Source organism: Ranitomeya variabilis, chromosome 7 (assembly GCF_051348905.1).
Source record: "Ranitomeya variabilis isolate aRanVar5 chromosome 7, aRanVar5.hap1, whole genome shotgun sequence".
Lineage (NCBI taxonomy): Eukaryota > Metazoa > Chordata > Amphibia > Anura > Dendrobatidae > Ranitomeya > Ranitomeya variabilis.
The window spans coordinates 22588839-22616121 of NC_135238.1; the positions used below are offsets into that span (position 1 = coordinate 22588839).

The following is a 27283-nucleotide window of genomic DNA, read 5'->3' on the forward strand; positions in this document are numbered from 1 at the left end:
AGCCGATCACATAGTACGACCGACCGTTCCAACCTCCAAATAATAGATTGCCAAAGCAGCTTGGAATCTACTGACGGCCCCCCGTCACTGCCATCTTTGTACTCCCACAGGCCGGGCTTCATAGGGGCTTTGATTTTTGGAAGTATTGCTGTATACATAGCACAAGCAATCAAATGGCAGAAGGTTTAAGTCCCCTTAGGAGACTAAAAAATAGAAAATAAATATAAATTACAAAATGTGGTTAAAAATATTTAAAAATAAATAAATAAAAATATAAAAAAAAGTTTGAATCATCTCCTTTTCCCAATGTAAAATTAAAGAAAATAAAAAAATAAAATATTAAATATCTCTGCATCAAAATATTAAACTACTTAACTTGTATGGTGACTATAAAGAAAAAAATAAATAGAAATACCAAAATTGTAATTTTTGCTCACTGCACCTTCAACCAAAAATTATTAAAAAAATAAAATAAATATATATATATATTAAATAAATAAATAAATAAATAAATAAATATATATATATATATATATATATATATATATATGTACTCCCAAATGATACCAAGAAAAATGTCAGTTCGCAAAGCAGAAAAGAAGCTTAATGATGTAAATATAAAAAAGCTACGTGTGTCTTTTTTTAACCATTGACATATAAAAACGTATACAAGTTCGGGATCACCGCAATCGTACTGATCCGAAAAATCATAATGACAGATCATTTTTCGCACACAATGAAAGCTGCAAAAACGAAAAGTTAATATGTTACTGTGGATCTTAGTATGGAGCGGGGCCATTCTTGGGGTTTCTATAGGGTCCTTCGTTTTCTGTGTACGCCTCTGGTTCGGAGGCCTCTACCTCAGGTGCGTGTCGGTACTGATTACGGGGGATACACATGTCCTTTACAGAAGGCTGCTAATGTCGGATGATGGTCAGGCGCTCTGGACCTCGGCAGTGATATATTATATTCCACCATGTTAGCTTCAGCCCATAAATGCGGTGGGATTAGGGACAATCTCGCTCTATAGATCAATCTCCCGCCAACATGGCCGCTACGGCGGATCTGTTGCATTGATCTTGCTCAGTGAAGTGTGGCGCCGTCTCCGCGCTGACTCGTGAGCGCTCCTTTATGTCGATGCTTAGCAGGGAGGAATCGGGCGACCTCCTGCAGGGCCGCTTACTGCTGTTCATGGCTCTATGCACCTGAATTGGGGCGTATGATCGAGTGATTATTATTTCGGATGTTGTGAGCGTCAAGAGAGTAAAGAACTGGACTGCGGAAGCATCAGTAACAGGCCTCACTTATTACATCTGTCTTAAAGAAACAGCCATCTTTGTTGTCCATTGCAACCAATCAGAGTTCAGCTTTCATTTCATAAACTGCACCGTTAAAATGAAAGCTGTGCTGCGACTGGTCGCTATGGAAGACAAAGACCGATTTTCTTTTAGACAGTTTTGATTAATCTGTTTCATGTCGCGGGATCTATACCTACTGCGGTAGATTGGGGCAATGGGTATATTTCTCAAAACGGTCTTTGTTTCTCATAGCAACCAATCACAGCGCAGCTGTCATTTTACGAGAGCAGTTTATTAAAGGAAAGCTGAGCTCTGATTGGTTGCTAGGGACAACAAAGATGGCTTCTTCCTTTGGACTGTTTTGATAATTGAAACATGTTGCTTATGAAGAAGGCTTTCTCTTTTGCAGTTACATCCCCCAAAAAATAGAGTAGGGTCTGACATCAACAGCAAGGACAAAACAAAAAAAAGGCTAACACTTACATGTGCCGCATTTCTAAAAATGGCCGCCACTATAGAAAGCCCAACGCTCCTCATACACATGAATGCTTGTACTTCGCTGAGCGTGCATGTGTTCTAAATGGGGAGAGGGAAGTAAGCCACTGGCAGATACTGTCTTCCATCAAAACAGAAGGATGGGGCATGTTGAAATTAAGTAGCCTGATCCCTTGCTTCAATATCTGCTGTTGGGGAAAAGTTGAAACGTCTCCATTCACATAGACCCTCATATGGCCCCCTCATATGCACCCTCATATGGCCCCCTTCATATGGCCCCTACATATGCACCCTCATATGGCCCCTACATATGCACCCTCATATGGCCCCTCATATGGCCCCTACATATGGCCCCCTCATATGCACCCTCATATGGCCCCTACATATGCACCCTCATATGGCCCCTACATATGCACCCTCATATGGCCTCCTCATAGGGCCCCTACATATGGCCCCCACATATGCACCCTCATATGGCCCCTACATATGCACCCTCATATGGCCTCCTCATAGGCACTATCATGTGCACCCTCATATGGCCCATACATATGCACCCTCATATAGCCCCCTCATATGGGCCTCTTCGTATGCACCCTCATATGGCCCCCACATATGCACCCTCATATGGCCCCTACATATGCACCCTCATATGGGCCCCTTCATATGCACCTTCATATTCCTCCTAATATGCACCCTCATATGGCCCCCTCATATGCACCCTCATATGGCCCCCTCATAGGCACCCTCATATGGCCCCCTCATAGGCACCCTCATATGGCCCCCTCATAGGCACCCTCATATGCACCCTCATATGGCCCCCTCATAGGCACCCTCATATGGCCCCCTCATAGGCACCCTCATAGGCACCCTCATATGGCCCCCTCATAGGCACCCTCATATGGCCCCTTATATGCACCCTCATATGGACAACTTTACTCATGTATCTGTATGTATAGGTGCCATGATCGATATGCCCAATCCTGATCTGTGCAGTCATCCAATTTAGGAGAAACTAAACTTTCCCCCCAAAAGAAGATCAGACAAGCTTTTTGGGGTATACGTGTCACACCTGTTGATTGTTTCCAATGATGACTACAGTATAATGACTGCAGCTCTGGAGTATAATACAGGCCATTTACCTCCCATCGGGGCTGGATACGGCCTTGCAGACATGTTCCTTTTTTTTTTTTTTTTTTTTTTACAAATGTAAAAATTAAAACCTGTACTCGGGATCTGTCGTCTGCTATAATATAAGTCTGAATAAGGCTACGTTCACATTTGCGGTGTGCGCCGCAGCGTCGCCGCCGCAACGCACAGCGCAAATGTGAACACATGCACAACGCAGCTTTTTGCGCCGCATGCGTCCTTTTTTTCATTGATTTTGGACGCAGCAAAAATGCAACTTGCTGCGTCCTCCGCGACCCGACGCGGGCGCCGCAGGGACGCATGCGGCGCAAAAAGCAAGTGCACCGCATGTCCATGCGCCCCCATGTTAAATATAGGGGCGCATGATGCATGCGGCGCCGCTGCGGCGCCCGCCGCTGCGGCGGGCGCCGCTAATGTGAACGTAGCCTAAGTACAGACGTGTCTAGGGAGAAGGCAGACAGCTTCTCTTACATACGGCCATTACTCACGGCTGGGAGATCAATGCATATATTGATTACGGATAAGAATAACCTCGTTCAAGGTGAAACCTCTTACAAGGAGACTCCCGGGGCGAAACGGAGATCTATAGTAGAACTGTAGTACAGTGCTACACATATAGGGGGCGATCATGTGAAGCGAGACACTATTGGCCCAGTTAATTTTTTTTTTATCCTGCAATATTCATTGAAGTTATTTGGACCAAATTCCTCATAACGGTGCCCATGGTTCATGAATATTGTGCAAAATAAAAAAAATAAAAAAATGCTCCACACTTTTGTATTTAACCTGTTTGGTGACTTTTTAGTGAAGAAAAAAAAAATAGGGAGACGTTCCACTAAATTGTCGCAAAATTGACACCAAAATTGGAATTTTAGTACATTTGAACGTCATAATTGATGAAGCAGCCAAAAAACGTCTGGGAAACCCAAATCTCAGTCACAATGATGAACATAGAAAAAAAAATCAAAGAGGCTAACACATATAAAATAGACTTTAAAAATAGGGCAAATTAAAATGATTATTAAAAAAAAACACCAAAAACTAGATAAACAGGCACAAATGAAAGAATTGATTGGGCCCAATAGATTTTTTTAACTAATCAATAAACCTGTACATAAAAGACGCAATTAATCTATCATTATTATATACACTACAATGGCTGCTTGAAGAGCGCGTTAATTATTACACACATGCAGGGAGAGACCTGTCAGTCAATGGCTTCTCCCCGCCCACTGCCAATGACTGACAGGTCTCTCCCTGCATGTAATATGTTTTTCTCTGAAACGGTTCCCATTAAAGGGGTTGTCTAAATTATTGTTATATAAGTTAAAAGGGTTCTTCAGCGGAAAAAGTTTTTAACTCCTGGGTCTGATCTTCACACACAGTAAATGCAGCGCATCCAATCTGGGACGGAGGCGTGTCCTCTGTGCAGCCAGTGATTGGTTGAGTGGGCATTTCCTCCGCCAGGAAGGAAAAACTTACGGGAGCTGTAAAGTGTTAAAACGTGGGCATTGATAAGGCGAGTATCACTTCTTTTATTTTTTTTTAAGCCATTCCGAGCCCACTCCCAAATGTATTTTTCCCCTTAAAGGGATAAAAGGGGCATAGACACATTATGATGATATATACTTTAAATAGTTTTTTGAATCCTTTATCTTCCGTCTACCTTTCCTTCCGTCATTGCTTCCATTTTCTTTGGGTGGTCTCCAAAGGACTGGTCGATGTAAGGACAACTCGCGACACTCTGGGGTCTTGCGGATCCTTCAAATAAATTAGAATTGGTTTAAGATTTTCAGACACGTAAGACAATCACGAAAAATCCGCCGCCTCTAATCCCAGCTGAGGGCAGCGAAGAATTGTCAGATAATTAACGGAAGCCTTTTTTTTTTAGGAGACAGAAGATTATCTAAGGAGAAAGATAATTATAATGCAAAGAGGAGGGTGTACACACAGTACAGTCAGCACCGAGGGGCCGCCATTCACGGGGGTCACAATCGCTATAATATCACAAAGCAATGCAGGGTAATAGATCAGAACGGAGACATGCATCTACAAGGAGGATTGACTAGGTACAGCTCACATGGGAGGACGGGGCAAGACAGAATCATATATAGACTGAGATAGCATTAGTAAGAATTAGGAATCTGCTGGCGTCCATCAGATGAGACCCAAAGCGGGGTTAATAAAGGGTTAAAGCAATACAATCTCCTATTCCGATGCAGCTATTAGTTGTATGAATGCAGTTAGAGTATTTATTCTTGATGTGAATCTCCACCCTTTATCATTTTGTTTTATATTTTAATACATTTTTCTGATACACAGCTCCAAATTCCCTGCATAAACATTGATCGCAATGATAAAATTATGTTTACCCGCAGTCACCACTAGAGGGAGCACACTGAATACTGTTTTATTATAGAGTTCAATTTGAAAAGTATTCAGTAAGCTCATGAGCTCCCTCTAGTGCTGACTGCAGACAGATACAATTCTGTTCTCTGAGCTTTCTCCCATGGCCGCCTTCGTTTTGCAGTAGTCCATGCCACTTTTTACTCACCCTAAGCCTTTTAAGGCTGGCATTGGCAGATACCATGTGCTTGGGCTTCACGTCCATTACTGTCCTCTCCTTGGCGTCTCCTGACTTTTATGCTACAATCAAATCTATTTCCAAATTCAGTCCAGTTTGCTTAGTTGTTTTCCACACTAACCTCTCAGCAAGTTACCAAATTCTCGCAAGTGTTCACACTTTGCCTCTGCAATCAAGGTAACGCATCTCTTCAAGCTTTCAGGATTTCTATACTTTATCATATCACTGCTATTAACCATTGCACTGCTGGAAGATACCAGAATGTATTTACATCTCTGTTACCATACTGATACTAACTATTGCCCTGCTGGAAGAAACCAGACTGCATTTACTTTTCTGTTACATTGCTGCTATTAACCATTGCCCTGCTGGAAGGGATGTAGATTCCTTCGATTAACTGCTTCTTTGCTGGAAGATACCAGTTTCCTTTACTGCTACTGTTTCTGTGTGTATCCACATGCTTGTCTCTGCTTCATCTGTGTTACCTGCTCTGTTTGTTTGTCTGTCCTTCTGCATATTGTTTTATACGGGTCTTCGCTGATCCCAAAGTCATCCGTCATGACTTTGCACCAATCTCCAGTCTGTGCTGCTCACACAGACCTACGGTTTAGAGAATCCACCCCACCAGGTGAGCCCATAATGCTATCATTATACTCCATGTTTATATAGGGAAATGTAGCCCGAAATATCAGAAAAATATAGTTCCAGCTTATATATTTATATTTATTAAGAGAGGAAATTAACTTTAAATTTTAATTACGGTATTTCCTAATAAATATGGCCTTTGAGTTGGTATAACTTCTTTTCAGCCATTTTTTTGTTATCTTTTTAAGGAATTGAGATGTCATTCAGCTTTCCTGGAGTCCTACATAGGTACGTCACACAATGGGAGCACGTTATGTCCCACTACACAACTAGGCAGAAATGCAGTTCAGGAGTCTGGGAAAGTTGGATGGAGGCTGTAACGGAAGCCATATTGGTTGTCACTTAGAAATAGCTTGAACTAAAAATGAACTGATGCATCTATAGAGAAATACTGAGTATGACAGGACTCTTCTACCATGTCAGGAGAATTTCTAAAAGTTGTAAATTAGAAAGCCCCATGTTGGGTCTCGAGGAGTTACAGAGGTGGTGGAGGCCCCCGGGTGGTGCAGGCCCATAGACAAGTGCCCTTTTTGCCCTCCCTTTAATCCAGTCTTGATCTTTTATATACAGTTACATAAGTCATGGGGAACCCCTCATTTTCCCAATTGGCCCTTTCAGCTATAATGATCGAGCCCATCTTTCTCCAACTAGGGCAAAAATAAAGTGTGTCGGCTCGGTATTGCTGTATTGTGCATCAGGTTTATTTTCTAGAAAGTCCTGCTTCTCACACTTTTTTTTTTTTGGTAGATCCACGCACCTGTGTGGCCCTCACAGGCGTCTCCGGGCTCCTGCCCCAATGCCTTCTGGGAAAGAACAGTGGCGAGCAGCTGAAATGGAACGGACGTGAGGACAAAACCAAAAAGAAAAAAGGATGTAAAGAGGGAAAAAAAGTGAGATGGAGAAATATGGAACGTGATGTCCTCTCCTATCGCCTTAAAGTTTTGCAAATTTTAATCAATTTTTTTTTATAACCAAACAGGTGGCAGAAATGTGCCCAATATGCCCAATATGCCCACCCAGAACCTGAACACCCAAAAAGGACCGAGTTCAATTAAAGCAAAATCTTGATCCCAAACTAAGTTTTACCTCCGGAAACTGAGATCTGAGCTGCTATTTGCACGTCCCTGGCTGGTGCTCCGAGAGGGAGTATGAGGACCCCGCAAACAGACCCCGCAAACAGCAGCCCAGATCTCAGCTTCCTGGACCCCTGCATATAAAATGGAAAGTTAAAGTGTAACCCCCCGTACTCAATTTTATATGATAAATCAATAGTACACGTGAACATAAGAAACTTTGTAATATATTATATCAGAGAAATCCGCTTCTTTCTCCACCAGGTTTACACTTTCATTCTCAAAATTCTCAATTTCTGGTTAAAATGAGTATTCAGTGAAGACAGATTTTTGGATTCTATGGAGAGGAGGAAAGAGCTTTGCCTCTAGCTCCATCCTCCTCCTCCAATCCCATCAGTAGCACCTGTCATCTCCTATCTCACGAGTGTAAAAATCCGTCTTCACTGAATACAGATTTTAACCAAAAATTTAGAATTTTTGAGAATGAAAGTGCAAAACTGGTGGAGAAAGAAGCGGATATCGCTCATATAATATATTACAAAGTTTCTTATTTTCACGTGATTTCTGAGATGAAAATTAAAACCAGGGTTACACTTTAAACCTCACAGCTGAACTCACATTTGGAGTGGAGTTAGGCCATATTCAGACATTTTTTTTTCCCGTACATCAAAAAAAACAAACCAATTTTCATCAATTCTTGGTCCGTTTGTCCACTTTTACCATCAGTGTGGCATTTGTTTTTGTGGTATGCAAAAAAAAAATAAAAAATAAATAAATATATATATATTATTTTCAAGTGTCTCTTACCCAGGAACAGTAATAGAAAAAGGTACGCATATGTGCCCGTTGTCTTTTTTTGGGCACCCATTTTTTTCAATGGGCAAGTGTCAGAGAAAAATTAAAATCTACAAGACATCTCCGGAGATGGGATATATCCCCCTCACATGGAACATATGGGACTAATTATAGCTGTGGAAGAGAGAAAGAACTGACACTTCAACCTCCATTGAAGTAGGACTCCATATTGTTCATATGGGATTAATTATAGCTGGGGAAGAGATAAACTAATTATAACTGGGGAAGTGAGAGAGAGCTGATGTTTCAATCTCCATTGAAGTAGGGACCTCCTGCAGTGACCAGGTAATTAACACAGGAGATTTGCTATGGGAAAAACACACCAAGACTGACATTCGTTTACACACAGAGGCTTGGAGTAGACTTCCCAGGCATAAGCTTTCTCTGATCAAAGCACAGCTCCCGGCCTTTTTGGTGCCAGTGTTCAGTAATGAATATTGGGGTCTGCATCTATCCAGTTTTTATGGGAGATATATTTTTGGCGTCGTAGCGAAGGGACAAACATAACGCATTCACTCACATCACCCTAAGGCCGGCAGAACCCCTCCATCTTAATATTGGTCCAATGGATTGAGCTACCCATGCCATGTTTCATCTTTATAGACAGGTAAAATTGCGATAAGAAACATGACCACAATATCTACCACCTGGGACCTTCAGGGGTGAAAATATTCTGTAAGCTGGGGATCTCATCAAATTCGAAAGGACCTAGGATATCCCATAATCAGCCCCAAAATGAGGTATGATCTAATAAAAATCAGAATTTGTGTTTGGCAATTTCTCCGTCCTGGAAGGTACTGCTTGCTGTGGGTTCTGTCCGATTTCCTAAGGAGTACCTCACACTGCTAAGCTCTGAGCCATTTTGGTGACATCAGGTTTAGTAATTTTCTTTTGTTATTCCTTTTATTTTATGTCATTATGTATACCGTACTGTTTTGTTCCCAATTTGTATAATCTTTGTACAACTTTTATAAATACTGCCTAACTTTCTAGATTAAATATCACATTTTAATAGCTCTGTTCCTTTTGCTCTGTAAACCGCTCCCCTGAAGCCATACACTACCTGCAACGGGTGTCAAATCGGCCTGTATAAACTATTGGTGGTGGCAGCTAGTAGTTATTGTGGAGTTGGCAGTGACTATATATATATATATATATATATATATATATATATATATATATATATATTCCATGAGCTGGAATCGGAGGTGCATGTATCATATCCTCACTGTGAGTTCCCTGTGGCAGTAGCCATGGCCATCATTCATCAGTCAATTCAGTAATTGTCCTGACGATTGGAGGCAGCGGAATTGGGTTCCCTTGACAAACTGGTGACAGCAGTGGGATATGTGTGACACCCCCCCTTCCGGTGTCATCACTGACAGCAAGTAATAATCAAAACTGGACAAGACTCCTTTTTTTTTTCAGACACTCGCCCCCGCAAAAAAATGGGCATGTGAACCACACCATAGACCATAATGGTGAAAAACACAGATAGAACGTGTGACTTAAAAAAAAGGATGCAAATGTTATAGCACCCATGTATAAAAGGAAAGAGAGGGGTACATTTTACACCAACTATATTTTGACAGTAGGGAAAGCCTAACTCCAACCCAAACCTGATGCCACCCACAGTCCCTCACTAATACCTCCAATAATCCCACTTATTATACCTTGACCCCCTCTGCGTTAGCAGGTATAGCATGGGCGCTGCCAGCACTCTGGCCACTCCCAGAGCTCCGACCACTGGTGGCGCTTCCTGTGCTGCCCATGCTGCTGCGATCACCACCTGGCATGGGGAGCAAGAACATATTTGTATTAAACAGAATGGGGGGTTCAGAGTATAAAGCCCATGACATTATGTTCTATACTTGATGCCCACGTCCGTCGCTGAGCTGGCAGCGGGCACGACTCACTCAACTCGTGTTTTATACCGATCCCAGATACCGACAAGCCAGGCATCTCGGTACCCTCAGTGTATACATATTCCGACACGGCTGGCATTTCTTCTGGCTAACCCAGAGAGGTAATGTAATTGGCGCGGCGAGTAAAACTGGCGGGTACTGAAGCAAAAATAAACTGTGATCCGATGGAAGACACAGCGGGAAACGTGAGAATGAATCATTTATGAGACACACGGGCAGGGGATGGGGTGGGGGTCGGCGTTTGCTATCTGTGAAAAGGACCCATGACGATTGACAATAGCAAACCGCCCCTTTAATCCACTTCAAAAGAAGGTTGTGGCGCCTCACAGCGGACCGGCAGTGAAGTGGTTAACAGAGTGAACACTTGAAAGGAAGGCATAACTCGGCAGAGGAGACTGAGGAATCCAGTGGGTGATGAGTCTTAAAAGCTAAAATGTTATATCAGAGTTAACCAGTTATAAAGATGGCTGCTTTCATTTAAGAACAGCGCCATCATTGTATCAAGGCCGTGTGTGGCATTGCAGCTCAGACTCAACCACATTCATGTATGTTAGCTCTCTAGTGCCACCTACTGGCACCAGAAACACAGCTTTCTTTCTATTTGTAGGAGAGCCAATTTGCATACCCTTGCTGCACAAATATAACGTAAAAAATGTAAATGCACAAGTCAGCACCGCTACATCTGTCTTTTACCCGTAACCCTGACATTAGTGTGACTCCACGCAGCGTCATCTGTTCTATCATGTCACAGCTTTGGCCAAATGAGAACTGACCCATGGTCTATTAACAAACACAAAGAGGTCGTCTCTGCAGAACAAACTGGGTGAATGTGCTTTTCTCCATAGGGCAATGTGCACGGAGCGGACGGAGAAAGCTAAAATGTTCCCAATCACAAGATAAACACAAGTGATTGAGATCTTCCTGCCCCCGGGGAAAGGTAGAGACAGTCACACTGCACTGTACACGGCTGTAACCGTAAACACGCAGAAAAGGAGGCAGTATTATAGCCGTTATATTCTTGTACATAGGGGGCAGTATTATAGTAGTTATATTCTTGTACATAGGAGCAGTATTATAGTAGTTATATTCTTGTACATAGGGGCAGTATTATAGCCGTTATAGTCTTGTACATAGGAGCAGTATTATAGTTGTTATATTCTTGTACATAGGAGCAGTATTATAGTAGTTATATTCTTGTATATAGGAGCAGTATTATAGTTGTTATATTCTTGTACATAGGAGCAGTATTATAGTAGTTATATTCTTGTACATAGGAGCAGTATTATAGTAGTTATATTCTTGTACATAGAGTCAGTATTATAGTAGTTATATTGTACATAGGAGCAGTATTATAGCCGTTATATTCTTGTACATAGGAGCAGTATTATAGTAGTTATATTCTTGTACATAGGAGCAGTATTATAGTAGTTATATTCTTGTACATAGGGGCAGTATTATAGTAGTTATATTCTTGTACATAGGGGCAGTATTATAGTAGTTATATTCTTGTACATATGAGCAGTATTATAGTAGTTATATTCTTGTACATAGGAGCAGTATTATAGTAGTTATATTCTTGTACATAGGAACAGTATTATAGTAGTTATATTCTTGTACATAGGGGGCAGTATTATAGTAGTTATATTCTTGTACATAGAGTCAGTATTATAGTAGTTATATTGTACATAGGAGCAGTATTATAGCCGTTATATTCTTGTACATAGGAGCAGTATTATAGTAGTTATATTCTTGTACATAGGGGCAGTATTATCTATATATATATCGGTAATTGTCTAAGGGTCACTTCCGTCTGTCTGTCTTTCTGTCTGTCTGTCCCGGATATTCATTGGTCGCGGCCTCTGTCTGCCACGGAAATCCAAGTCGCTGATTGGTCGTGGCAAAACAGTCACGACCAATCAGTGACGGGCACAGTCCGGAAGAAAATGGCCGCTCCTTACTCCCCACAGTCAGTGCCTGGCGACCCGCATACTCCCCTCCAGTCATCGCTAACACAGGGTTAATGCCGGCGGTAACAGACCGCGTTATGCCGCGGGTAACGCACTCTGTTACCGCTGCTATTAACTCTGTGTGTCCCCAACTTTTTACTATTGACGCTGCCTATGCGGCATCAATAGTAAAAAATGTAATGTTAAAAATAATTAAAAAACAAAAAACCTGCTATACTCACCCTCCGTAGTCCGCCGAGCTGCTCGCGCCGGCCGCCATCTTCCGTTCCCGGCGATGCATTGTGAAATTACCCAGAAGACTTAGCGGTCTCGCAAGACCGCTAAGTCATCTGGGTAATTTCACAATGCATCCTGGGAACGAAAGATGGCGGCAGCCGTGCGCGTATCGTTGGAGCTTCGCTGGATCCCAGGGGTGAGTATATAACTATTTTTTATTTAATGCATCGGGTATTCTACAATATCTATGTATATAGCAGCCACATAGTATATAGCACAGGCCATATAGTATTTGTCTGCTATATACTACATGACTCCTATATACTACGTGGCCTGTGCTATATACTATGTGGCTGCTATATACATACATAAATACATAATCTAGAATACCCGATGCGTTAGAATCGGGACACCATTTAGTAGCAGTTATATTCTTGTACATAGGAGCAGTATTATACTAGTTATATTCTTGTACATAGGGGCAGCATTATAGTAGTTATATTCTTGCACATAGGGGCAGTATTATAGTAGTTATATTCTTGCACATAGGGGCAGTATTATAGTAGTTATATTCTTGTACATAGGGGGCAGTATTATAGTAGTTATATTCTTGTACATAGGGCCAGTATTATAGTAGTTATATTCTTATACATAGGAGCAGTATTATAGTAGTTATATTCTTGTACATAGGGGCAGTATTATAGTAGTTATATTCTTGTACATAGGGGCAGTATTATAGTAGTTATATTCTTGTACATAGGAGCAGTATTATAGTAGTTATATTCTTGTACATAGGGGCAGTATTATAGTAGATATATTCTTGCACATAGGGGCAGTATTATAGTAGTTATATTCTTGCACATAGGGGCAGTATTATAGTAGTTATATTCTTGTACATAGGGGCAGCATTATAGTAGTTATATTCTTGTACAACGGGGCAGTATTATAGTAGTTATATTCTTGTACATAGGAGCAGTGTTATAGTAGTTATATTCTTGTACATAGAAGCAGTATTATAGTAGTTATATTCTTGTACATAGGAGCAGTATTATAGTAGTTATATTCTTGTACATAGGGGAAGTATTATAGTAGTTATATTCTTGTGCATAGGAGCAGTATTATAGTAGTTTTATTCTTGTACATAGGAGCAGTATTATAGTAGTTATATTCTTGTACATAGGGGAAGTATTATAGTAGTTATATTCTTGTACATGGGAGCAATATTACAGTAAATGTAGTATTTCTGACTATGGCCTAGAGAGCTGTTACTGATTTGCATTCATATTACAAGTGACTGTGCAGATAGGCGAAGAATATTTACTTGGTGGATTCTGGCATTAACATCCTATATACATCAACTGAATCAAAAATCAAAAGAGCGTTTGTGAAATATGCCATTACTGTATTGTATAATTGGTCGGGGCCAAGTTGCTTCACTTTACAAGATGGAAATACCCCTTCATAACTCCCTGATTCCAACTTAAAAACATAAATTCATAGGACTAAGTAATAATAAAGTAATATCTGTGTAAAAAAAAAAATTAAAACAGCATTTAGAGAAAGTGTTTCTAAGATACCTGCAAATGGTTTTCTCAATACCCAAATTTCCTCTGTAGGGGCCACAGAGGTTGGGCCGGGAGACATATGAGACGGACTGGATTCTGATCCCCGAGAACCTTTATAAATGGAGGAAAAATTATAACTATAAGTAAAAAAGATAGAAATATGCTATTCATGAGCAAGTCTGCATTTTTTTTCCTTACAGGACTTTATATTTTTTAATGTACCGTATTTAATAGAAAAAAAAATCTGATTTCTTCAAACTGCCACCAGAGGGAGCAGAGGAGCTTACGGAATACTGATAAATGATTGAGTAATTCGTATTAGCTGTATGCATGAATGCCGCTAGCTCCCTCTAGTGGTGACTGCAGGCGGACAGTATTTTGTCATTTACATTATGGCTGAGCAGGAGCCTTCATTGTACCTGTCCTTAACCAGTTGAGTTTTCATAGTCCTTGGTATCAGATAGCATAAACAATATAGATGCCTACATAAATAAGTTGGCCAAACCCTCCAGTTATCAGCGGAACTGTTCAACTGTGTTGACTCGTTACCAATGGCAGATGTTGAGGGGATATAAGGATCGGGCATGGTGGATTTCAACATGCCCCATCCTTCTTTCTCACGGGAGATAAGGGCTGTCTGTCAGCAGACTACCCTTTGAGAACACATGCATGCTCAGTCAAATTGAGCACGCATATGTATGGGAGAGTCAGGAAGAAGAGAGTTCAGTCAATAGCTAATAAAGTGTATGGGGGCAAATTATATGGACCCTGATATCTTCAATGGCTTGCAAAGACCACATGGCTTAGGTTCGCTACCCTAGTCTGCATCCACGGCAGACCTTTAACACGGGCATTATAACCAGTGATCACTCATACATACACGTCATGACCAAAATGGTTTGAAAAAAAAAAATGTAAAAAATAAACCTAAAATAATAATGAAAATTAAACAATAAATAATACTAAAAAATAATAAAGTAAAAAAATGATAAGCAAATAGGAGTATGGTGTAGAAATACAAACACAGATATGGTGGCATGGACTACCTGGGCAATAATGCAGATCCCCTGCAGGTTTGCCGGACTTTTGGTAACCAAACGTACTGAAAAGCATTGGATGAGAGGGTGGTGGTGGCATCAAGCAATGGAAGGAGTGGTGGGGGTCACCATTACATACTGGCGCCCTTCGGAAGGTGGGCTGTGGCCTGGGGTTGTCTATGGGAGATGAGCCCCAAGAACCTAAAGGTAAAAATGGCAACAAAATGGAAATACAAAAGCAAAAACAAAGACATGGCGGTAACAAATAATGCCGAAAATAATATGAAACAAAACATCAACATAAACAAGAAATGAAAAAAAAATCACCGCACGATGTAGAAACAACTAAATCGATGATGAATGGAGGGGAATAATTGCATGATACGGCCAGGAGGTCGCTGAGGGAGACATGGGACTGGCATACATCATGTCCTTCCGCTTCCTAAGAGCAGCGCATTGAGGGAACCCAGATAAGTTATACAATTAGCGGTAAACTCTTAAAGGGATGGTTTGGGATTTTTGAAAAATGAACTTAAGGGAAAGAAACGTGTAAAAATAAATGACCACTATTGATCTATTTTACTTTGGTGGTCCTCATCAATCCTGCCGTGATGACATCCTTTCTTTTTCAGCACTGGACATGTCTTAAAGGGGTTTAGAGATGCTTTTTTTTACTTAAAATTCATGTATCTGGGGCTAAGTTGGGTTTCATGAAAAATGTTGCACCGTTTTCCTTCTGTGTTGCACGGTCTCTTGATGACTGCAGGATGAGGTATCTGAGAGTCTATCAGTGAGCTCGTTCTGATGGTCTCATGGGAGACTTGCTCTTTGTTCTGTCTTTTTCTGACCTCTTCTCAGCTGATTTATGACCACAGTCACGTCAGGGACTGGAGTGTTGAGAAAATGGTTATTTTATCATTTGGATATATATTCTGCTTTTGGACCATTTTAAAAAAAATTCTGGACAACGCCTTTAAGTCATATGTGTGACAAAGAGGCGGAGCTAAACTGATGTCCTGCTAGAAAGCATTGGCTAGTACCAGCAACCACAATGGCCGCTTTTTCATGGTCATCATATGACATCTATGCTATGCACGCATACATGCCAACTGTCCCAAATTTGCCGAGTACTATTTTTCGGAAATTTGTGAGGAAAGTGTGCGGGGTTTACACATTGAGGAGGGATCAGGGTTGGAACTAAAATGGTCCTGAATTGCTGACACTAATTTACTGATAAAAAAAAAATGGCCCCTGAATGCGACAAGAAAGGGATGTGGTTCATAATATTTTGAAACTACAACTCCCATCATACTCTGAGGTTGAAGGCTGTCAGGAAAAACTGGGAGTTGTAGGTTAATAACAGCAGCTTGTAGACTAGGCCTCAAATTCTTGGAGCAGTTACCCATAGCAACCAATCAGGTTGCAGCTTTCATTTTCCAGAGAGCCTTTGAAAAATGAGAGTTGGAATCTGATTGGTTGCTATGAACCACTGCTCCATTTTTCCTTAGCGCCGGCTTTGGTACATGTCCCCCACTACTTACAACCCTCGGGGGGCCTCAGTACCGAACACTACTTGTCTGAATAAAGCCGCACATTGACTAATTAGCCATGTAATTAAATAGGCTGCCATTGTTAGGCTTTTTTTTTTCCTGTCACATTCAATCCGGCCTAATGTTCAATATCAGTGAATGTGGATCTAAAAATAATTAGCGAATCCCAATTAAAATGGAAGACTGTTACAGAACTCTTATTGTTGGTGTTAATATTGAGAAAATGTAGTTGCATCCCTGTAATTAATAAATTTCGATGAGAGTAAAGAGGAGAAACGTCGTATAGGAACAGATCGTTATATTAGAGGCTTTGCCTGTTCGCTTGCTGATGGCCTCCACCAGATTGGCGGGGAAGTAGCCCACTCTATCATTGCCCGTCCTGTTGTCATGGATGCAACCTTTCCAGCGACCGTCAGGATGCTGCTCCAAAACCTGCCCGTAGGGGGAGAGAGAGAGCCACAGTCAGAACATGGTGCAGATAAAGGCATAATAAGGATGCTTTAGCCCGTAGTTGCAAAACCTGGACCCTCTGTCGCCCCCGGGATGAGGAGAGGAAGACTTTGCTAATTTTGTTGACAAATTTTGCTTAAAAGGGGGGTATACAGGACTAGAAAAACATTGCAGATCATGTATGATATTCCCACCTAGCCCCAATGCAATCAGAAAGTCGTATAGAACCCAAGTTCTGATACAACATTATCGACTAAAAGACAAAAAAGCATTTGTAAGTCAAGAAGAAAAAAATCCACAAGGAAGGGAGTCCCAAGGGTTTGCATAAACCTAGATCATTCCCTATTAAAATGCCTCAGTGAGAAAAAAGTATCTACCCTAAAAACGAAAATCTGGAATAAGGAAGAAAACCACTTGGTGCCTCTGGATGAAACTGGAGAGATACAGTATCGGCCCATACAGTAAGAAATCCGCACCAAGGGGACCCATGATGCCGCCGTTTCAGTCGACGCCAGCAGTTATTGCAGCCATAGGTCGTATATGTTTAGGACTCACCGTGATCACGTCTCCCATTTTAATATTGAGGCTGGTCAGATCGTAATTATTGCAGTAATCCTTTAGTGCCCTGACCTGCAGAGCGGCGGAGGCATCTGGGAACGAAGGGGGCGAGAAAAAAAAGAGTCACCAAATGTATATTTACAATGTAGTCATGTATCATATAGATTTACGAACAGCGGTAATGGAAGGTCATACCGGACAGGCCCCTTTAAGAAATCACAATATAGACAGACAAGACCATATGTATTCAATGGGGCCCTTGGTTGGTTCCACCAGGGCCGCCATTAGGGCATTACTGCCCTTACTACTGTGAGCAGCAGTACACAGAGGGACCCGCAGGTCCGGGGCCCTTCCACAACATTACTGTTGTTAAATGGATATTCCCAAGAAAGAAAATTATTATCTATAACACCATAACTTATTGATCGCTGGGGGTCCGACCTCTGGGACCACCACTGTAACCCAGGAACCGGGCTCAGTCTTGAATGGAGCGGAGGTGCGCATGCCCGACCCACGCTCCATTCATTCTCTAGGGGACTGCCATGAGCTGAGCATGCGCACGTCTGCTCTATTCTAGACTGAGCGCTGCAGGGCCTGGTTCTCGAGTTTCAGTGCCCGTTTCTTGAGAATATTGGGGTCCCTGCAGTCAGACCCCAGCGATTAGTACATTTTGGATAGAGATAAACTATATTGGGAATAACCCTTTAAGGGTTCACGCCTCTAGAGGAACTGAATATGGGGTAAACAATGGGTTGGAGATTTGGACCTCAGGTTATGGAAGGGTGGGCTAGTGAACCCTTGAGGAGTTCTACTGCCAATATGAGTTTATCTGCGAGGTTCCTTACCTCGTAACATCTGTTTAATCTCTTTGCTGGCCTGGGTGCCTGTAAACTGATTGACGATATCCAGCGCTGACTGATTATAGGTGTTCCGCACATGAGCATTGATCCCGCTCTGCAAATAAAGCACATGCAGCAAAAATTGGATTTTTTTTTTTTACACAGCGCCCCCCCTTGCTACAGGCTGTATCTGGTACTGCAGTAACGCTGCAATATTAAACAGAAGTGGCGCCGTTTTTTTTTTCTTCTTAAATCAAAGACTGTATTTTTATTAAACTGTTCCCTACATAAATACATGGAAGAAAACGAGTCAGTGCAGCGAGTTCAGGAAGATATGGAGACTTAGGGTTAAACAAAAGAGAAGTAAACCGCTGGGACCCTGTACCCTATAGCTGCCTAGTTTTATTTCGTGTGGTCCCTCCGGGTTTATCTTTGATGTGCTCAGCTTCAGTCAGGCCCCTGAGGACTCCTGGACTCTAGGGACCAGCAGATGTAAAAAAATAAAATAAAAATAAATGTCTCTCTACAGAATCTAACCCTCCGGGGCGTTTATAGACGGGATCTTTTTCCGTTGCCACATTAGATAGAGGTCCATAGGACTGCAATAAGAACGGACTATATATCTGCAAGATTATAGCCCAAGGAACAATGAATTCTCCCCCAAAAATGTCAGATGTCAGATGTGTGCCCTGGAGTGGTAGTATCTGATTGTCCGGAATAATCATCGTACAAATTCCAGATTATCGGCACTTTTCGAATCCAGGCTGGCAGTAGTGGATGGTTGTAATAATGTGCGCCCGGCTTCCCAGATACCTACGTCCAGAAGGAGTCGCACCACCTCCGTTTTCCCGCACAGCGCCGCCTCGTGTAGAGCTGTCCCAGATTTGGTTTGACGATTGATATCAATTCCCGCTTGGAGGAGAAGCCTAAAAAGACATAAAATAGTTTTCACCAGAAATGCGGCGCATAAATGGCCGACTATGAGTCTCCCTTGCGAGTCAGAACCTTGACCCCTTCCATCCATGTTCGACTACAAATCCCAGCAGGATAAATCTCTGAATAATAAGCGATTTCATATTGTCTAGAGGATGAATAACAGAGAGCAATGAACTACTGTCATCAAGCAGTTTGCAATCACACTTTCCGCTATGGCCGAGCGTTGAATCCCGGGTGGCTGAAGATGACAGCCTGTAAAGCAGAATAAAACTGGAAGGTGTTGTCTCTCCCCCGTCCCCTGGAGCCATGTCTCACCGAGACCGATTGACCTTCCTTACACGGTCATTGACAGAAATAAATCATGGAAGAGTCAAATAACAAAAATCATATAAAATTGTAGTGAGAAAAGCCGTCTTCTTCTCCAGAGAAGTTAAAGGTGAGGTCACATCACAGACAACCCCTTTAATATAAGAGTCTCCTTTTTTGCTAGATTTTGCTAGATTTTCTACAGTGGAGTAGTATTATATGGGGCCATTACAATGAATAGACAGTTAATAAATGAGTTCACTACAGCAGCTCACAGCTCTCTGGCCCACCGCAACTGGAGAGTAGTGACCCCAAAGTCCAATAAGGAGATTTTTTGACTGCCAACTGCACAGTGGATCTGCTGTGAATAGTGGACCTATTAGCTCTATGAGTAGAGTACAGCCACAAACTACCGTATTTTTCGTACTATAAGACTCACTTTTTTCCCCTAAAATTTTGTTGGGAAATGGGGGTGCGTCTTATAGTCAGAAAATACTTACAAGTAGTATGGCAGCAGCAGGAGTCGGGCGATTCTGCGGCGGTCCGATGCTGCAGGGCAATGATCACACTCCCTTCCCAGGTTGGTGCAGCAGGTTCAACAGTGCTCTGTGGTGCATTGGGCTCCGCCGGCATTTAGTGAAAGCTTGAAGCCCCCACATCCATTAGTGCAATGCGGTAACCTCCAGGAAAATGGCCGCCGGGGCGGCGCATGCTCAGATTGAGATCTCAGCAAAGAGATCTCGTTCCGAGATCTTAGTAGACGAGATCTCAGCACACGAACCTGCCGCACCAGCCTGGGATGGGAGTTCCCAGAGGCCACTGCATCACAGCAATGGATGTGCGGGGGCTCCGGGTTTTAAGAAAATGTCAGCGGAGCCCCTGCACCATGAGCACCGCAGAACCTGTTGCACCAGTCTGGGACAGGAGTCATATCGCTGGACCACCGAACACCCCCTGTGACCACGCTCCACCAGCGCTGCTGAATACCCCCAGTAAGCTGAATTCGTACTGTAAGACGGACCCCCATTTGACACATTAATTTTTTTTTATTTTCCTTCTGAAAATAAAATGCGTCTTATAGTCCGTTACGTCTTATAGTCCGAAAAATACGGTAAGATGCCCTGGTTTTAGAGAGAGATATGACACAATGACAAAACCATCCGGCTAACCACCTGTTATGAGATACATTGTGCAAAAAGATTGTTCCTGTTGCAGCTAGTAACGGCAAAAAGCTGTGTCTAAAATAGGATATGTAACCACCAAGTTCTGTGCCTTAAATGTGACGTGTAACCACCAAGTTCTGTGCCTTAAATGTGATGTGTAAACGCCAAGTTCTGTGCCTTAAATGTGATGTATAACCACCAAGTTGTGTGCTTTAATTAAATGTGATGTGTAACCACCAAGTTCTGTGCCTTAAATGTGATGTATAACCACCAAGTTCTGTGCCTTAATTAAATGTGATGTGTAACCAGCAAGTTCTGTGCATTAAATGTGACGTGTAACCAGCAAGTTCTATGCCTTAAATGTGATGTGTAACCGCCAAGTTCTGTGCCTTAAATGTGATGTGTAACCACCCAGTTCTGTGCCTTAAATGTGATGTATAACCACCAAGTTCTGTGCCTTAATTAAATGTGATGTGTAATCACCAAGTTCTGTGCCTTAAATGTGATGTATAACCACCACGTTCTGTGGTTTAATTAAATGTGATGTGTAATCACCAAGTTCTGTGCCTTAAATGTGATGTATAACCACCAAGTTCTGTGCCTTAATTAAATGTGATGTGTAACCACCAAGTTCTGTGCCTTAAATGTGATGTATAACCACCAAGTTCTGTGCCTTAATTAAATGTGATGTGTAACCAGCAAGTTCTGTGCATTAAATGTGACGTGTAATCACCAAGTTCTGTGCCTTAAATGTGATGTGTAACCACCAAGTTCTGTGCCATAAATGTGATGTGTAACCGCCAAGTTCTGTGCCTTAAATGTGATGTGTAACCAACTTCTGTGCCTTAAATGTGATGTGTAACCACCAAGTTCTGTGCCTTAATTAAATGTGATGTATAACCACCAAGTTCTGTGCCTTAAATGTGATGTGTAACCGCCAAGTTCTGTGCGTTAAATGTGATGTGTAAACGCCAAGTTCTGTGCCTTAAATGTGATGTGTAACCAGCAAGTTCTGTGCCTTAAGTGTGATGTGTAACCACCAAGTTCTGTGCCTTAAATGTGATGTATAACCACCAAGTTCTGTGCCTTAAATGTGATGTATAACCACCAAGTCCTGTGCCTTAAATGTGATGTGTAACTGCTAAGTTCTGTGCCTTAAATGTGATGTATAACCGCCAAGTTCTGTGCCTTAATTAAATGTGATGTATAACCACCAAGTTCTGTGCCTTAAATGTGATATGTAACCGCCAAGTTCTGTGCCTTAAATGTGATGTCTAACCAGCAAGTTCTGTGCCTTAAATGTGACGTGTAACCACCAAGTTCTGTGCCTTAAATGTGATGTATAACCACCGAGTTCTGTTTCTTAAATGTGATGTGTAACTGCCAAGTTCTGGGTCTAAAATACAATATATAACCACCAAGTTCTGTGCCTTAACTCTGATGTATAACCAACAAGTTCTGTGCCTTAAATCTGATTGATAACCACCAAGTTCTGTGCCTTAAATCTGATTGATAACCACCAAGTTCTGTGCCTTAAATCTGATTGTTATCCACTAAGTTCTGTGCCTTAAATCTGATTGATAACCACCAACTTATGTGCCTTAGCTCTGATGTAGAAGCACCAATTTCTGTGCCTCAACTGTGACATGTAGTTGCTAAGTTCATTGCCTCTACTCTGAAGTGTAACTTTCAAACTGTGCTTCAAATCTGAAGTGCAACCACCTAGTTCTGCACCGCAGCTCTGAATTGTCAAGCTCTGTACCTTAATTCTGAAGTGCAGCTGCATAATTCTGTGATGTGCATCTTGCAAGCTCTGTGCTTTAATGATAAAGTGTAACCACCTCAAATTTGAAGTGTAACCATCAAGCTAAGTGCCTCAAATCTAAAGCGTATCCAAAGAAGTTTATGCTGTCATGCTGTGTGCCTCAACTCTGAAGTGTAAATATGAAGCTTCCTCAACTCTGCACGCTACATTCCTCAGTGCAAGGCACATGAATAGTCCTTGATGTACAACTTCCAGCGTCCTCTCTGAGTTATTACTAGGGGGCACTGTGCTCGAGCAGCAGTAATATCCTTCCCTCCAAACGCATTTTACTTTTCTACTCCACAAACAGATCTCTAAAGCTGCTGTCCAGTGTATATACGACCGCCATGTTTTCTGAGTGTGGCAGTTTCTTGGCTGTTTCCTCAGTTCTGTTATAAGGATGAATAGAACGGTGCAGGTTATAACAGCTGTCAGTATATCACGGTTATTGGCTGCTAACAGCAGTAACATCAGCATTATTCCCAACGCTCATGTCTGCTGACGGACCGAGGCAACGGAAAATAAGAAACTTGGGCCTGGGCATTTATTACCAAATATTTTATTAGTGCAGCAAGAAACAGTGAGACGCATCTGACCGTAACTAATCTGTACTGCCATGTACAACACGGAGATAAAATACCAAAGGAGAGAACCGAAGTGTCAGCGTCATTATCCTGTACCCCGAGTGTCAGTGTCATTATCCTGTACCCCGAGTGTCAGTGTCATTATCCTGTACCCCGAGTGTCAGTGTCATTATCCTGTACCCCAAGTGTCAGTGTCACTATCCTGTACCCCGAGTGTCAGTGTCATTATCCTGTACCCCAAGTGTCAGTGTCACTATCCTGTACCCCGAGTGTCACCGTCATTATCCTGTACCCCAAGTGTCAGTGTCATTATCCTGTACCCCCAGTGTCAGTGTCACTATCCTGTACCCCAAGTGTCAGTGTCATTATCCTGTACCCCAAGTATCAGTGTCATTATCCTGCACCCCGAGTGTCAGTGTCATTATCCTGTACCCCCAGTGTCAGTGTCATTATCCTGTACCCCGAGTGTCAGTGTCATTATCCTGTACCCCAAGTGTCAGTGTCATTATCCTGTACCCTGAGTGTCAGTGTCATTATCCTGTACCCCAGTGTCAGTGTCATTATCCTGTACCCCAGTGTCAGTGTCATTATCCTGTACCCTGAGTGTCAGTGTCATTATCCTGTACCCTGAGTGTCAGTGTCATTATCCTGCACCCCGAGTGTCAGTGTCATTATCCTGTACCCCAAGTGTCAGTGTCATTATCCTGTACCCCAGTGTCAGTGTCATTATCCTGTACCCCGGGTGTCAGTGTCATTATCCTGTACCCCGGGTGTCAGTGTCATTATCCTGCACCCCGAGTGTCAGTGTCATTATCCTGTACCCCGAGTGTCAGTGTCATTATCCTGTACCCCGGGTGTCAGTGTCATTATCCTGTACCCCGAGTGTCAGTGTCATTATCCTGTACCCCGAGTGTTAGTGTCATTATCCTGCACCCCGAGTGTCAGCGTCATTATCCTGTACCCCGAGTGTCAGTGTCATTATCCTGTACCCCGGGTGTCAGTGTCATTATCCTGTACCCCGAGTGTCAATGTCATTATCCTGTACCCCGGGTGTCAGTGTCATTATCCTGTACCCCGTGTGTCAATGTCATTATCCTGCACCCCGAGTGTCAGCGTCATTATCCAGTACCCCGAGTGTCAGCGTCATTATCCTGTACCCCCAGTATCAGCGTCACTATCCTGTACCCCAGTGTCAGCGTCATTATCCTGCACCCCGGGTGTCAGTGTCATTATCCTGTACCAAGTGTCAGTGTCATGTTATAACATATGACATATTTTTATTAAAGACCCCTTACCTTATGATATCAATGTGACCATTCTTGGCTGCCAGGTGCAGGGGGCTGGTCCCGTTGGGGTCCGTACTATCTCCAGGCTTCGGTTCTAGCAGCGCCGCACACATGTTACTGTTTAATAACAGCTGAACAACCTGCAAATGATAGAGGCGGACCCCGCTGTCAGATAATGAATAATTCAATGGCAGAACTAAGAGCTCTGGCACCGATGTCAGATCTCACGATGGACTCGCCGTCTCATTCATTCTCTGCACTGGGCTCATTCACGGCATCATCCCACCCATCCGTTAGTTCTGATAATGCTCATAAGAAGTTATTGGTGGCAAGGAACCTACAAAAAAATATTCTAATATTCTATTTATTTATTTTATTTAGCGCTTTCCGCTTGATTTCGAGCCATGTCGACTTGGTGGATGAACGATCTGTCGGTCAGAAGATCGATCTTGTGCAGCCTAGATAGGTCCAGCAGGGTCTTCTAGGGCAGGAGAATGATTTAATCCCGCCCCAGAGGAGCCTACAACTTGCAGAACGTATGAGAGCACCATCTAGTGGCCACAAATGGTACTGCAATACTAAATACTGATGTGATAAACTTACCCCAACTCTTCCAAATTCACACGCTAAATCCAGAGGAGTTTTACCAGAGATATCCATAATACAGGGGTTCGACTGGTGCTGAAGTAACATCTCAGACTGGAAAAAAAAAAATGGAGTGAGACTAAATTGTCCACATCATCACGTGCTGAGATCCCCAGCGACCATCTGTAATTTGGAACAAACCAATCACCAAGTGTTATTTTTTTTTCTACAGCACCTCCGCAGGAGAAATTAAGTATTGCACTTTTTTTTCTATTGAAGTCGATAACCTGCCAACATTGGTTTTTTTTAATCCAAGCATTTCCAGGATAAATAAATATCTTTTGTGATGTTCACAGCCTAACACCCGACCTAGATAAATACACCGGCATTTATAGCACGTTTCACAAAGGAAAAAAGGCGATATAAAATTTCACAAAAGAGGCGGCTACCTCGACTGAACTCTGCGACGAAAGAGACGGCTTCCCCTCGTCTATGAATTTGCAGATTTATACACATCATTAATATTATGTTACATAAAATATTCCCTTTTATGCGCTTCGTGCCGCACAGATATGATTCTGATTCATTCATACCCTGGGAGATCAATCTGGAAACAGAAATGATAATTGAAGGAACAGAAGAATACAAGAAAACTGCTGATTTAAAGGGCAACTCCATGCAAATCCTAAAAATTCAGAAGTGACTGCAGAGTTAACCTCCATATCTCTGTGCACCTTACACTAAACTCACAGGAGTGTAGGACGGTGAGATACTGGGAGCTATTCGTTGAGGTCCGTTATACATGGACACAGGGGTGCCGTCAGGGCGATACAGCGGCTAATGCAGTATGGGCCCAGCTATTTTACAAAACGAAGGGGTCTTATATCTATGTGTCCGGCTTATTTACTCCTGGTGTATATTTATGGGTCTGGCTTATTCACTGCTGGTGTATATCTATGTGTCCGGCTTATTCACTCCTGGTGTATATCTATGTGTCCGGCTTATTCACTGCTGGTGTATATCTATGTGTCCGGTTTATCCACTGCTGGTGTATATCTATGTGTCCGGCTTATTCACTGCTGGTGTATATTTATGTGTCCGGCTTATTCACTGCTGGTGTATATTTATGTGTCCGGCTTATTCACTGCTGGTGTATATTTATGTGTCCGGCTTATTCACTGCTGGTGTATATTTATGTGTCCAGCTTATTCACTCCTGGTGTATATTTATGTGTCCGGCTTATTCACTGCTGGTGTATATTTATGTGTCCGGCTTATTCACTGCTGGTGTATATTTATGTGTCCGGCTTATTCACTGCTGGTGTATATTTATGTGTCCGGCTTATTCACTGCTGGTGTATATTTATGTGTCCGGCTTATTCACTGCTGGTATATATTTATGTGTCCGGCTTAGTCACTGCTGGTGTATTATTTATGTGCCCGGCTTATTCACTCCTGGAGTATATTTATGTGTCCGGCTTATTCACTGCTGGTGTATATTTATGTGTCCGGCTTATTCACTCCTAGTGTATATTTATGTGTCCGGCTTATTCACTGCTGGTGTATATTTATGTGTCCGGCTTATTCACTGCTGGTGTATATTTATGTGTCCGGCTTATTCACTGCTGGTGTATATTTATGTGTCCGGCTTAGTCACTGCTGGTGTATATTTATGTGTCCAGCTTATTCACTGCTGGTGTATATTTATATGTCCGGCTTATTCACTCCTGGTGTATATTTATGTGTCCTGCTTATTCACTGCTGGTGTATATTTATGTGTCCGGCTTATTCACTGCTGGTGTATATTTATGTGTCCGGCTTAGTCACTGCTGGTGTATATTTATGTGTCCAGCTTATTCACTCCTGGTGTATATGCAGCGCCCCAGAGTCCTGGTCGTTGCAGTACCGTGGCTCCGCCACTATGGGGAGCTATGGTGCGTCTGATGGCACTGAAGGAGTTCATCGGATCAGGTATCACAGACACCAATACATTTCACAGTCGGGCCCCCGGGGGGAGGTAAGGGTTCTATTCACTAGGCCACTCCCCACCATAGTGGGTAAACTGGGGGTTAGGCAGGAAGTTAGATCAGAAAGCTGACTGGGTTGGAACCAGGCAACACCTTGTGGCAGAGGGTGTTGTGGGGGAAGATACAGTAGGGTCTCTGTCAGGGGTGGGATCCTGACAGAGGCTTGGCAACTTGAACGAACGTAACGGGACCGCGCCTGCTCCGGGTAGCGGCGGTGCCCAAGGAAGGATTAGAGGCGAGATAGATTGTGCTGAGTGAGAAACGAGATCACGCAAAAGGAGAAATACCAGTAGGAGTCGTGCTGTAAGACCGAAGCAACATCCTATTGAGGCGCACTACCGGTGGCCGGAACGCCGAGGGAGTATTATAACATTCAGCTTCAAGCAATAC

At 42.5% G+C, this 27283-nt stretch overlaps 1 protein-coding gene across 4 annotated transcripts in view; it reads right to left on the reverse strand.

Moving 5' to 3' along the window:
• CASKIN1 (CASK interacting protein 1) overlaps positions 1 to 27283 on the reverse strand; it is a 178682-nt gene that overhangs the window by 6838 nt on the left and 144561 nt on the right. Inside the window, exons 5-15 of one of the 4 annotated variants that reach the window (XM_077274484.1) lie at positions 24886 to 24981; positions 24292 to 24422; positions 19021 to 19129; positions 18210 to 18318; positions 17362 to 17456; positions 16671 to 16788; positions 14816 to 15007; positions 13782 to 13880; positions 9770 to 9885; positions 6926 to 6995; positions 4606 to 4700 (exon numbers count right to left, since the gene is read on the reverse strand). In XM_077274484.1, the coding sequence (XP_077130599.1) occupies positions 4606 to 4700; positions 6926 to 6995; positions 9770 to 9885; positions 13782 to 13880; positions 14816 to 15007; positions 16671 to 16788; positions 17362 to 17456; positions 18210 to 18318; positions 19021 to 19129; positions 24292 to 24422; positions 24886 to 24981 (1230 nt within the window). The remainder of the gene's footprint in view (positions 1 to 4605; positions 4701 to 6925; positions 6996 to 9769; positions 9886 to 13781; positions 13881 to 14815; positions 15008 to 16670; positions 16789 to 17361; positions 17457 to 18209; positions 18319 to 19020; positions 19130 to 24291; positions 24423 to 24885; positions 24982 to 27283) is intronic. The other 3 variants (XM_077274487.1, XM_077274486.1, XM_077274488.1) reach the window with 3 other exon arrangements.